Raw genomic sequence first — 11,594 nt, forward strand, 5'->3', positions numbered from 1 at the left:
ATGGGCAGACAGGTGTAAAGGGTGGGGGAGATGCTTTGCCAGGTAAGCCCAGCAATCACTCTTAAGGCACATTTCTCTCCAATTACCTGCAGAGATATTCTATTTGCTTTACCAAAACTGAGTTGGCTTTGGGGGGTTTATTCCTGCCTGTCGGGTTGGTACCACGATGTATTCACAGCCAGGTGATCATTGTGCCATTTGGGGATGACTGTCACAGGAAAAAAGGGTGTGCTGGCTGCCAAGGGAATGGTCAGGAACATCATTGTCACTGCCTGTGTCCTGGACACCTCTTTCTTTCCTATATTTCCAGTTTAGCAGTACTAAACTGGAATCACCTACTGCACAGATGGAGGTACTTCTCTAGCATTGTCCTGTCATTACTGAAGTGAGTTACCAGTAACTCGTAGTTCTCCCTGCCTTCTTCCCTGTTCCATGAGCTCCTATTCAGCTCTTCTGCGTGTGCCTGTCCTGCCACCCCTTGGTGATACGTGAGTGGTGAAATTCTGCTGTAGTGTACAATAAATAAATAAATAAATAAGTAATCCCACTCAGAAAAATCTGAGTAAGCATTTTGAGCTCATTTCTGTTTGGATTATGTTGCACAGCCACACAGATGGATAGAAAAAAAAGCCACTGTTTTTACATTCTAAATGGTTGGTAAACAAGTCTGGAAGGCAAGAGCTCAAATCAGGTCCATTTTTGTCTTCACAGCAGTTATTCCATGGAACAATTCCTGTCTTTCCTAAAGAGGAAACTAGGACGTAAAGCACTGTGTGTTTAAAATCTGCTTTATTACTTCCTTCAGTCCTTCTAATCCATCACCTTTCCTACTGCATGTGGGAAACTGTGGGGGTTTGGACTTTGTGAGTCTTGGCCGTGATGAAAAGCAAGTTGCATGCGTGTGTACTCATGTACATGTATGTGGCATAGGCAGAAAAGAGTGCGATGGACCACAAATTCTCTTTCTACCATAAATCATGTTTTAACCAACCACTGCTATTTCATTGAAATATCACCAGTTCTCAGCCACTTATACTGCAGTCATCTCATTTTTGGTGCAAGAAGACTCTTCCTTGAAGCATGAAACATTTGAAATAGTTCTCCAATTTTCTACCTAAATTCTCAGTTTTTAGCCTGGCTGACATTTATGGCAGTGTTTTATAAACACGGTGAACATCCTTATGGCCCATCTGATGTTTTTTCATACACAGGGACTTCTTTACCACCTAGCTCATATAATCAGTGTCAAACTCATCTACATGTTTCTAATTATTTTATGATTTATGTAATAGTTTGTCACTCTTATTCTTGTATGCATGCATTGCATTTTCAAATCCCTAGAAATGTGTCACTGCAATCATTTGGACTGCAAGTCTACCTGTGGTGCTTTCATCAGCTGCGTTGCTCCTAAATGTCTTACTTCACTGCAGTTTTCAAAAGAAGATCATTAGCTTCAGTTGAAGTTTATGTGGTGGCCATTGGTACATCACAGAGCAGTGCATTCACAGCAAGGAAATAATGCCGGTCTACTTAAAAATTACACTCTTACTATTACCTTTTTATCTTCAACTAATGTTTTGCTGTCTCAAGGTGATGCTGGATTCAGTAACACCCAGCACGCTGCTGTCAAACACAATGGTTTGTGATCCCCTGATGTCTTGGACAGAGATATTTGGGACAACTGAAGATGACTATCCCACCTGTGACCATCAGACAGGTATGTAGATAAAAAGTGAAATTGAGAAGAATGTGCATTTTCGATAATTCAAGGTTAATTTCAATTTAATTTAGTTCAAGACAAACTGAGTGGCAAACAGGCTGAGTCCACTCTTGTATTTTCATCTTTTCTTAGGATCATAGAATGGCCTGGGTTGAAAAGGACCATAATAAGCATCTGGTTTCAACCCCTTTGCTATATGCAGGGGACCTTTTCTGGTCCGATTAACTTTCTCAAGCATATTGCTAGCTTATCAAGGTGCACAGAAAGAACAGTGTTTTGTGTTTAAGTGGTGTTTTCCCCTCATTTGTCAAGGTGATACACATAATGCAAGAAGGAACTCCCAAAGGAAAGTGCAGTTAATAAAGAGAGAAAGGCAGCAATAGCCTCAGATTCTTGACTCCTTGTTTATCCCATCTGCCTAGAGTGCAGAATTTGTCCCTGAGATCACTTCCTCCATACAGAACTTCGGCCATATACTGGGCCAATTATTTGTGATGAATGTCAATGACCAGATCACACACGTACCTGCCAATACCTGGGATTTCTAAAGCCAGTGGAGAAATGTGTGGGTCCAGAAACACATCAAATTCTCCTCTGCGGATGTTAAGTGTGAAATTCTCTGACTGTGAACATGGAGACCCTGCACTTCACCAGGCTGCACACCTCACATGATCATCCCAGCTCTGCAAAGGATTTCATTCTAAATCTTCTCCCTTCAAAACAGTCAGTGTAAATTCCTGAACAGTCTTTCTCTGAATCATCCAACAGTTCTGTAAAGAAAGGTAACACAACCAAGTCACAATACTGAGCCAAACTTGTGGTGAGATCTGGGGAAGATTAATGGTTTCATGCATTATTTTTCTCTCATTAAGCTATTTTTGTCCTCTTAAATGAAAACAGTGTTGGCCTTATGGAAAAGTACTTTCCTGCTAAGGCATGGTTTGAGTAATAAGGAACAAAACTTTCCACACAGCTTCCGTTGGTGCTAATCCATGGCCTTTGAGGACATAGCGTTTATTTTTACATGGCTGAATTTGTCTGCTCAGTGTTTGTATGATATATGAGGTGGAATATAAATCTTGCTTCAAATAAAAGGCCGTTCTTTAAAGCCCTGCAGGAATTAAATTTTTACTTAAATATATATACATATATATTGCTTTAATAGTAGTTTTCATTCCAACTTAGAATGAAATTCTAAAGTTCACTTGACATTACAGAAATCATAGAAAGTATTCTTTTTTAAAATTTAAGTATGTATTTTACAATGCCTGATGTTATTCAATTTAAAGTTAATTTAGGGTCAGTCACAGTTTTGCCTTGATTTGTATTATAGATTTACTTTGTTATCCAACCAAAATAGAAATCCACCAAGTCACTGAAATTGAAATGATGCCAAGGGCTGCCCAGGGAGGTGGTGGAGTCACCAGCCCTGGAGGTGTTCAAGAAACATGTAGCTGTGGTACTGAGGGACATGGTTCAATGAGCAGTATAGGTGGTAGGTGGATGATCTCGAGAGGTCTTTTCCAACCTTTGTGTTTCTATGACTGTGAAGTGGTTCTACTATCAGCAGATCAGCATTTGTTAAAGGCAGAGCAGCCCTTCTGAGGCATCCTGACAATTCCTAGCATTACAGCCATCTGTTCCTTGTTATCAGCATGAGCTCTGCAACTCAACAGTTGCTCAGCTCTGAGCAAACCCAGGTGAACAGCAATGTGGCAGTGATGATGAATCAAACTCTGCTTGTAGCTAAGTGCAAAACTCCCTCTGCTCTAGAAGCAGAATTTTGTGCAGCAATCAGGTTAGACTCCCTCTTGCCAGGCAAAGTTGAACAGAGGAAATAATTATCCTTTTCTGACCACGGTGGAAGCTATATTTCCTCCTTCACAAGTTTTCTATAGCTCAATTTCTGATGCTTTTAGGCTTCCTGTAAACTCCTCGTGGTTACAATCATTTCTTTCCCGAACCAAATTTAAACCAACCTTGTAGAACCTGTGAGTTCTGTTCCTATTTCCTTCCCTTCCTTCACAGTAGCCAAGGAGCACATTTAACATGTCTAGCACATAAAAAACAAAACCATTGTAGCAGTGCAGGAGCAGCCCCTAGAGCAGCAATTCGAGGAGAACTTTGCTATGAAGGCAGAGGAGAATGTAGGTCCCTCCTGGTCACAGCAACAGGCTTCAGGGCTGTGATCTCAATACCCTCTGAAAACTTGTTTTATATTTGATAGGGAAAAAAAAAAAAAAAAGTGTAAGGTCAAGTTCAAAGGTATTCCAGATGGGAATGTGTATTATTATGCATAAATATATATAAAACATATGTATATATTCAGATGAACAATAGACAACAAGTCTGCCTGGAAAGAGTCAGGTGAAGATTTAAAGCTATTACTAGACTCAGCTCCTGTGCCAGACAGAGCATTAGTAGTTTTATGTACAAGCTCAGATCAACACTTGCACCAGTCCAAGTCCAAAAGTTTCCCTGAATATATGAAATTGTTCCTGTAAACCTGATCACAGACTGGAGCCCAGCTCAGTGGAGCTTTCTGTCTGGGGTTTAATCTATCCTCATGTTCCTGTCAGAACTGCAAGGTTAATCTGCCATTACAGTTCCCACATCAGTCATCTTCATGTTCTGACATTTCCACTTTCTGGCAATCAGAACATACCAGGTTTTACATTTTGGAGCCATCTTTATTTATATACATGAAGTGGAGGAAGTTAAAATCTGTGACACTAAACTATTATGTCATTTTCATTTATTGTCCTCATTTTCCATCACTGAGTGCTGGAAAATAATACAGAAGCATTAATAGTGGGGAAATGATACAGAAAATGTATGGAAATTCTGTCTCTAAAAGTCAAAACATTATGTTTAGATGAAATACATCTTTTCCAACTGACAAGAGGTGGGCCATAAGGTACAGGCATGGGCTATCTGCTTTGCATTACATACAGCTGGGCTGTGTATAAGCAGACATTATTGCATCCACCCAGGTTTGCTATGGCTGATAGAAGTATTCTCCCCAACTGAAAGCACATACACAACGTTGGATTGCCATTGTCATGCAGAAACCAGTGCATCCCAGGAAAACCTGGACAGCTGCCTTTTCTTGGCCTGCATTGCTGACCCTACCTGGGACTTCATGTCTTCCTCATCTTTGCTTGTCACTACATATAAAGCTGCATCCCCTGCAAGGCAGGAGACTCATTTTCACAGCGCAGTATTAGCTGGAGGACATGAACCAGGCCTGCCGACTGAAACAACAGTTGCATCCCAGTGGGATTATGCCTACAAATGCCATTTCCCAAGGGCTGAGTACTGGATGGCATAAAAGGGTTTAAAATATTCAGGTTTCAGGTGAGGTCTAGCAAGACAATTAGTGAAATAGAATAGGTAGCTGAAATCATCTAAAACCAGTGGAAAGGGCAACGGCTGAATTGGGGCTCTCTTCTCTGTTCTCAGCTGTCCACCACCCTCCTCCTAAGTGCCCTTTACATAGCTTTAGGTACACTACTGCCCTGCCACAGGGAGCTTCCTGCCCCCAGCTCCTGCCAGGTGCCTTCTTGCCTTACACTTTTGGAACAGTGCTCTGAAATTCTGCCTGACCTTTTCTTTTTCTCTAAAAGATGACCTGAAATCCTTTGGCAGAGCCTTTGTCTTCAGCTGATCTTTTCTTCCAGCAGCATGTTTAAAGTGGCACAGTATCTCAGTCACGTCTATCGCCTGGAAGAAGGGGAAGCTCCCCTGCTTGTCTAACCCAGATATAAGAACTACAAGGCAAGAGCACATGCAAATGCTACACCTCAGTGTCAGCACATTTTGAACACATCATGTACATTAACACAGGGCCCTGGAATATTCAAAAAATAAAAATAAAAAGAATCTGAGCCTTTCCAAAGCCAAAGCAAACAAGGAAACCAGACCAGATGAGTGCTGGTGCATGAAAGAAACATGCTGTGGCATTTGTGCTGCCTGCAAAGCTGATATTTATCACTGTCAAGTCAAATTTTCAAGACCAAGGGCCAAAACAATATGAGATAATTCACTGTATCCATGGAAGGACAGAAAGCTCACAAGGCAGCTCAGGAAACATGGGGCTGGATGTGTGCCCGATCCCATGGAAAGGCCCCTCCACAGTCAGTCTGTCTAGCTGGGGACCTGGGGATGCTCCAGCTTTCCTAAGGGGGCTGGAGGCTGTTGGCACAAGATTAAATAAAAATAGTGTGCCTGGTCCAAAAGAGATCGATTCAGCCTTCTGCTTTTCTTGAGCAGCCTCTAAAGCTGAGATTCCTGTAGAGCTCAGGCCTAGTATTAAAGCAATTTTTTTTTTCCTGGCAGAAGCCCTGTGAGCCCAGTGTTTTAAGCACTCCCATTCCCCCCAAGGAAACCTCCAGACTCTGACATAGCCAGGTGTATGCCGTCTGCAGGGCTTAGAGCAGCCAACCCAATGTCAGGCTCACCAGATTTCCCTTTTAAATCAGGAGCTGAATAAAATCTCAGATTCAAATATCCTCAAGCAATGGGGCCCAAAAGCTAGACCCAGATCTTCTGCCCACCTCTTTGCTTTATGGGGATGTCACAGCAGAGGTTCAGTATTATATTAATTCTGTATGTGCATACAGATGAAGATATTTATAGCCTGGGAATGATTCATGAAAGCAACCACAAATTCCCCTGTAAACTTTTAGGACTTCTAATTAGAAGTATTAATTATTTAACAGAAGCCCACGTAGAATGCAAGATCCATATTTTAGTTATTCTGTCACAATTTCAAGCCCTCGGAATTCATTTTACTGTGGAAACTCACCCAGACTATTTGCATCATTTTGCACTCTGAGCTGGTTGTCTAGACAAATGACAGCTACAATTCACTTTGCTCACAGTGCTATCATAACCTAATTTGAATTGCCATTTCACGTAAGCAGTACCTAAAATCAGATGTTCGGGATTCATTTGAAAATATAATAGTAAAAATTGGATGACCAGACTGAGACGGTGGGAAACGTAAGTCAAGAATACAACACTGCTAGATGTGAAAACAAATGGAATAATTCCTGATTACATTATACTACTCTCATTCATGTGCTGCTTTGTTGCCCTCCTGTTGTTATTTACTCTTAAGCCACTCCAGGAGTACGATAAATGACTCAGATAGATTATCAAAGCCAAATAACATAAGTATTAAAAGCAATGCATCTTTCAGTTTCTAATATAACAAAAAGTATTTCCATCTGTAACACTAATATCATTTTAGATGAAAATTAATGGCATTTAGCCTACTGCCACAGATATAACTGAAAGAGAGTATGTCAGGTTATTTCAGCCTGGGAATGCATCGCTCATTGTTACCACACAGTGCTAAGTTTGTACACATTCTCTACTCTAACTTGTACCTTTGAAAAATGTATTTCTATAGTTTTGAGAAATAGGTTGTCCTTTGTGCATGTAAGCAGTTTCTCTCAGCAGGTCTAAAAGAATTAGCATGCATATTTGAGTGGCTACAGCAGTAAGTGAAATGCAGACGGTATGGGCCTGGTGTTTTCTAAAAGAATAAGGAAGGAGTCTGCAGGCATAAAAGAAGAAAGAAGAGGGATCAGTTTTGCTTGGGATGTGGTTATTAAAATGAAGAGCACAATGAGCTTTGCATCGTAGTGTTTCTCTTTCTTGCCCAATATGTTACAGATTCTGATTCTTTCTGGACATCTATCCATCCAGAGCACTGGAGTAAGCACAATGTCTGCGAATGGCTGCAGTTCTGCTGTGATCAGTACAAGCTAGATGCCAACTGCATTTCCTTTTCCCATTTTAATATCAGTGGCTTACAGCTGTGCAACATGACCCAGGAAGAGTTCCTGAATGCTGCAGGCATTTGTGGTGAATACTTGTATTTCATCTTACAGAACATCAGGATGCACGGTGAGTGTTCCAGAAACCAAATGCAAAACAGAAAGCAGTGCTTTTTTGTGTGAAGTTTTGCTAGAGGAAACTGTGGGATTCGTGCAAAACAGGAGGGCTGCTTAGGTGCTGCCCTAAGGAAGGACACAGCCACAGCTAGCACTCTTGATGTAGCCATGGGGACAATCATATGTCACAAGGCTCCTCTCTGGGCCACACAAATCTTTGTGCAGGCTCCAGCACTGCTCCATCCTTGGCCTTTCTGCTGAAACTGCTCAACCTGCACAGTGCCAGGGTTACATCGAGACTAGATACAGAGAGACATAACACACAGTTATTTCTGTAACCCAACAGAGTGAAGGCTGCTCTTCTCAGAAAGTAGACCGGTTTTGTTTGATGAGGTTCTGAGAGCTGACGCTCAACAGCTAAGTTAAATACAACAGATCATGCCTGTCCACCCCATGCATTGCCCAAGGCCTGTGAGGAAAAGCAATATAGAGAGTCCAGTAATGAGGCTGCCACAACACAGCAGGCAACGCACCCAACTGCACCTTTACAAGCAGGCCTAAGTCTATCATTTTCTTACTTTGTGTGCCAGACTGCTCAGCATAGATTAAGTTTCCTGAATGCAGCTCAGTATGTGCAAAGAATTCATTTGTATGCTGGGAATGCAATGACTCCTTTACCAAGGTGACAGAAAACTGCTAACTCAGAGTTCCAGCCCTATGCACATCTTGTTTCCAGCAGTAGAGGTGGTCATTAAGTAGGAGTAGTTTTCAAGAGACTGAATGAGGAAGGAGTGATCTAAACAGTAAAGGAGTGAGCTTTAGAGAGAGAAGCAGAGACACATGAGTAGATGTGATGCAAAGGCTAAGGAAAGTGGAGGATAAAAGCAGATCAAGAAGTGGAAATGAGAAATCTTTGAAAAATTATTTCACTGATTTCAGTAGATAATGTTCTGAAGAAAAGCACTGAACACTGGGTTGTGCTTTTCCCTCACAGGCACGTCCTTTTTTACTGACTTAGAAGAAACAAAGTTATCCAACAAGGACTGTAAGTAAACGTACTCATACACGCTAAGTTGCATTCAATGGAAAACACGTTTCACAGAAGTTTCCCTATTTTGTTACTTTTATCCCTCTACTATTTACCCCATGAAAGGAATCTGTAGGTCTCCACTGTTAATTGCTTTCACGAGGTTTCACCAGTCCCCCTTCTGCTAGCCCCACGGTTGTGTTAATTATTCACTTGTGCTTACCGTTGTGCAGGAGTTTTATTAAAGAGATAAAGTTGTAGCTCATACCCTCTTTGACTTAATGTTGCATGGCGTTTGCATAGGTGACCTTTTGACCAAGTTGCCACCAGACTCAGGAGTTCCTTCTTCACTTCTCACGTTATTCTGCAGTTCAGTCCCAGTGCGTGATAAGGCATGCATGAGGGCAGGTGGCATCAGCAGCCAAGAATGTCACAGTCATGGTAGAACAAGTAAGTACGTATCTGAAACTCAAAACTCAAGATTGCACAGCCTGCGTTGTTCTAACTCTCCAGCTCAATGTGGTTATCAAAAGAAACCTTAATGATACCACAAATAAGTAACATTTCATTGAGGTTTGGCTTTTAAGCATTGCCAGCTCTCATGATTTTATCACGAGACTTGAGGTACTTGGCATTTTTCTTAAAGCCATGTTTCTTTTTCTATTTACATGTTTAAAGTGCTTCTAGCCATCTAGCAGCAGAATGACTGGAAAACAATCTGAAAACAACATAAAGATTAGAAATGCAGAGAACCAAATAAGAAACCTCAAATATTATTATGACTTTCCTTATTCTTATGTTGCTCGCAGGACTTTGGAGGGGGCTGACTCATTATTTTTAAATGCTTGGGGTCAACACTGAGATCCAACGTTCATTCATATGTCAGTCAATTAGCAACCAACTAGGACAAATTTCTTCTCTGAAAGAGTTGTCAGGCAGTGGCACAGACTGCCCAGGAAGGTGCTTGAGTCACCATCCCAGGAGGTTGAAGAAAAGCTTAGATGTTGTAGAAAGGGACATTATTTAGTAGGCTTTTGTTTGTTTGTTTTTAACTAGAGTCCCATTATCTGTAGGACATCTGATGCAAAAAAAACCCCACCTCTGAGCTAAGTGAAAAAATAAGAAAAGAAATTGTCTAGAAGTGTTGGGAAACTGGCACTGATTATCTCATTTTTAGCCAACCCAGTCTTTGTTATTATTTGTTCCTTGGAGCAGTTGACATGAAAAATAAAACTTCTTTAAAAGAACCAATTTAAACCCAGTGTTAAAGTTGGCAATGATAAGTGGAACAAAACCAATGAATGAAATAAATAAAGCTGTGCTACAGTAAAATCTCTGGAGTAGAAAACAGATTCTAGCACCACAGAAAAAAAAAATAAATAAAAAAAATTAAAAAAGGCTCTTAACTGATATTTTCTGGAGCACTTTTCCATTTATGGAGAGGCAAGGCACAAACATTTTGAAAGCTAAATTGAAATAAGTGTAAACAGACAGTGAGAATAACCAGCTGGTGACAAAATGTAAGTACAATTCTGCCTGAGTAAGAAAACATCTACTGCATAGCTGTCTTCTTCCTGTTCAAGACTTGCAGAGTTCACATTTGTGGGAATTCGTAAGAGACCTCCTCCTTTCTCCTGAAGAAAACAGTGGCATTCTGGAATGGGAGGACAGGGGACAAGGCATTTTTCGGGTTGTCAAATCAGAAGCTCTAGCAAAGATGTGGGGACAAAGGAAGAAAAATGACAGAATGACATATGAGAAATTGAGCAGAGCACTTCGGTGAGTTAACTGGTGGAAGAATCCCTCACCTCACTTTACTTCTGCCCCAACATCCACTTCTCACTACTATCCTGAAAATTGACATTGGGCAGATGGGGATTGGTACTTCCTGTTTATTCTATAGGCCATGAGAGAGCACTCAGTCTCCTTTGTTTCAAATAGGACAACCATAGGGATAGATGTAAAGTGGTGCAACCAACTCTACTGATTGCAACAAAGCTATCACACTAACCCAGCTGAGTACCTGGACTATACCTGCAAAATGACCCTTTTTAGTAACATAGGCAGTTTTTGCTGAACTGTGGTAATCTTAGTTAAAAATACAACTGACAGAAAGGCTTAGTATTCCTTGTAACTTTCAAACAGCGGGAGGTATAATCCAAGGCACCTGGGAAAGATGAAAGCTCTTTTAAGTCACAACAAAGCAATTTAATGGAAAGGAAGACTGGAAAGAGTACACTGACTCCCACTCTATTCTCTGGCTGCAGTGTCTATGTAAAACACTGCTGTAATCTGAGTTCTATGACTATTTGCTCCATTGTTTGTTTTTTGTTTGTTTGTTTTTCCTGCAGATACTACTATAAAACAGGCATTTTGGAACGAGTGGACAGAAGGCTGGTGTACAAGTTTGGGAAGAATGCCCACGGGTGGCAGGAGAACAAGATATGAACTGCTCAGTGCTTCCACACATGCTCGGCACAAAACACGCCATAATCTGGATGGTCCAGCTGCAGCGGACACTTGAGAGAGAGGTTTTCTCCTCCCTTCTTCCCCTCAGATCATCTGGATGAATTCATTGGAGTCTGCTTCAAGAGACAGGCTACAACATCAAAAAAAGCACTTGAATTTTGGAGCCATTTTTGCCTTTGTGCTTTCTGCCAAGCACTGTCTGCTAGCAAGCCTTTAGGAATATTTTTACCTGCTGCTCAAGTGACAATTAAATCCTATCTGTCTCCCTGTCTCAGCCAATATGGTCACTGCCCAGTATGAAATTCCTCCCTGTTCTGCTGCCATCTATAAGGGGAATATTTAGAGACATTTCCCAGTTATGCTACGGTATTTCTAAAGAATGTAGAAAAGCTTCTTTTCCATTTGATGAGAAAAACACTCTTCAGATCCATTCCATTCTAAACCACTGCATTTCTCAGATATGCCAGAAATCCAT

At 41.1% G+C, this 11,594-nt stretch overlaps 1 protein-coding gene across 2 annotated transcripts; it reads left to right on the forward strand.

Annotated features, from left to right (window-relative positions):
- The first annotated feature begins 1,593 nt into the window (after positions 1-1,593).
- On the forward strand, positions 1,594-11,098 carry ELF5 (E74 like ETS transcription factor 5). 2 transcript variants are annotated; one of them, XM_072338536.1, is made up of 6 exons: positions 1,594-1,717; positions 7,403-7,636; positions 8,618-8,668; positions 9,032-9,100; positions 10,234-10,429; positions 11,002-11,098. In XM_072338536.1, the coding sequence occupies exons 1-6, from the start codon at positions 1,594-1,596 to the stop codon at positions 11,096-11,098; spliced, it is 771 nt and encodes a 256-aa protein (XP_072194637.1). The 2 variants fall into 2 exon arrangements, with proteins under 2 accessions (XP_072194637.1, XP_072194638.1); XM_072338537.1 differs by lacking the exons at positions 7,403-7,636; positions 8,618-8,668.
- The last annotated feature ends 496 nt before the right edge of the window (positions 11,099-11,594 follow it).

The sequence above is a fragment of the Excalfactoria chinensis genome, chromosome 5 (genome assembly GCF_039878825.1).
Source record: "Excalfactoria chinensis isolate bCotChi1 chromosome 5, bCotChi1.hap2, whole genome shotgun sequence".
Lineage (NCBI taxonomy): Eukaryota > Metazoa > Chordata > Aves > Galliformes > Phasianidae > Excalfactoria > Excalfactoria chinensis.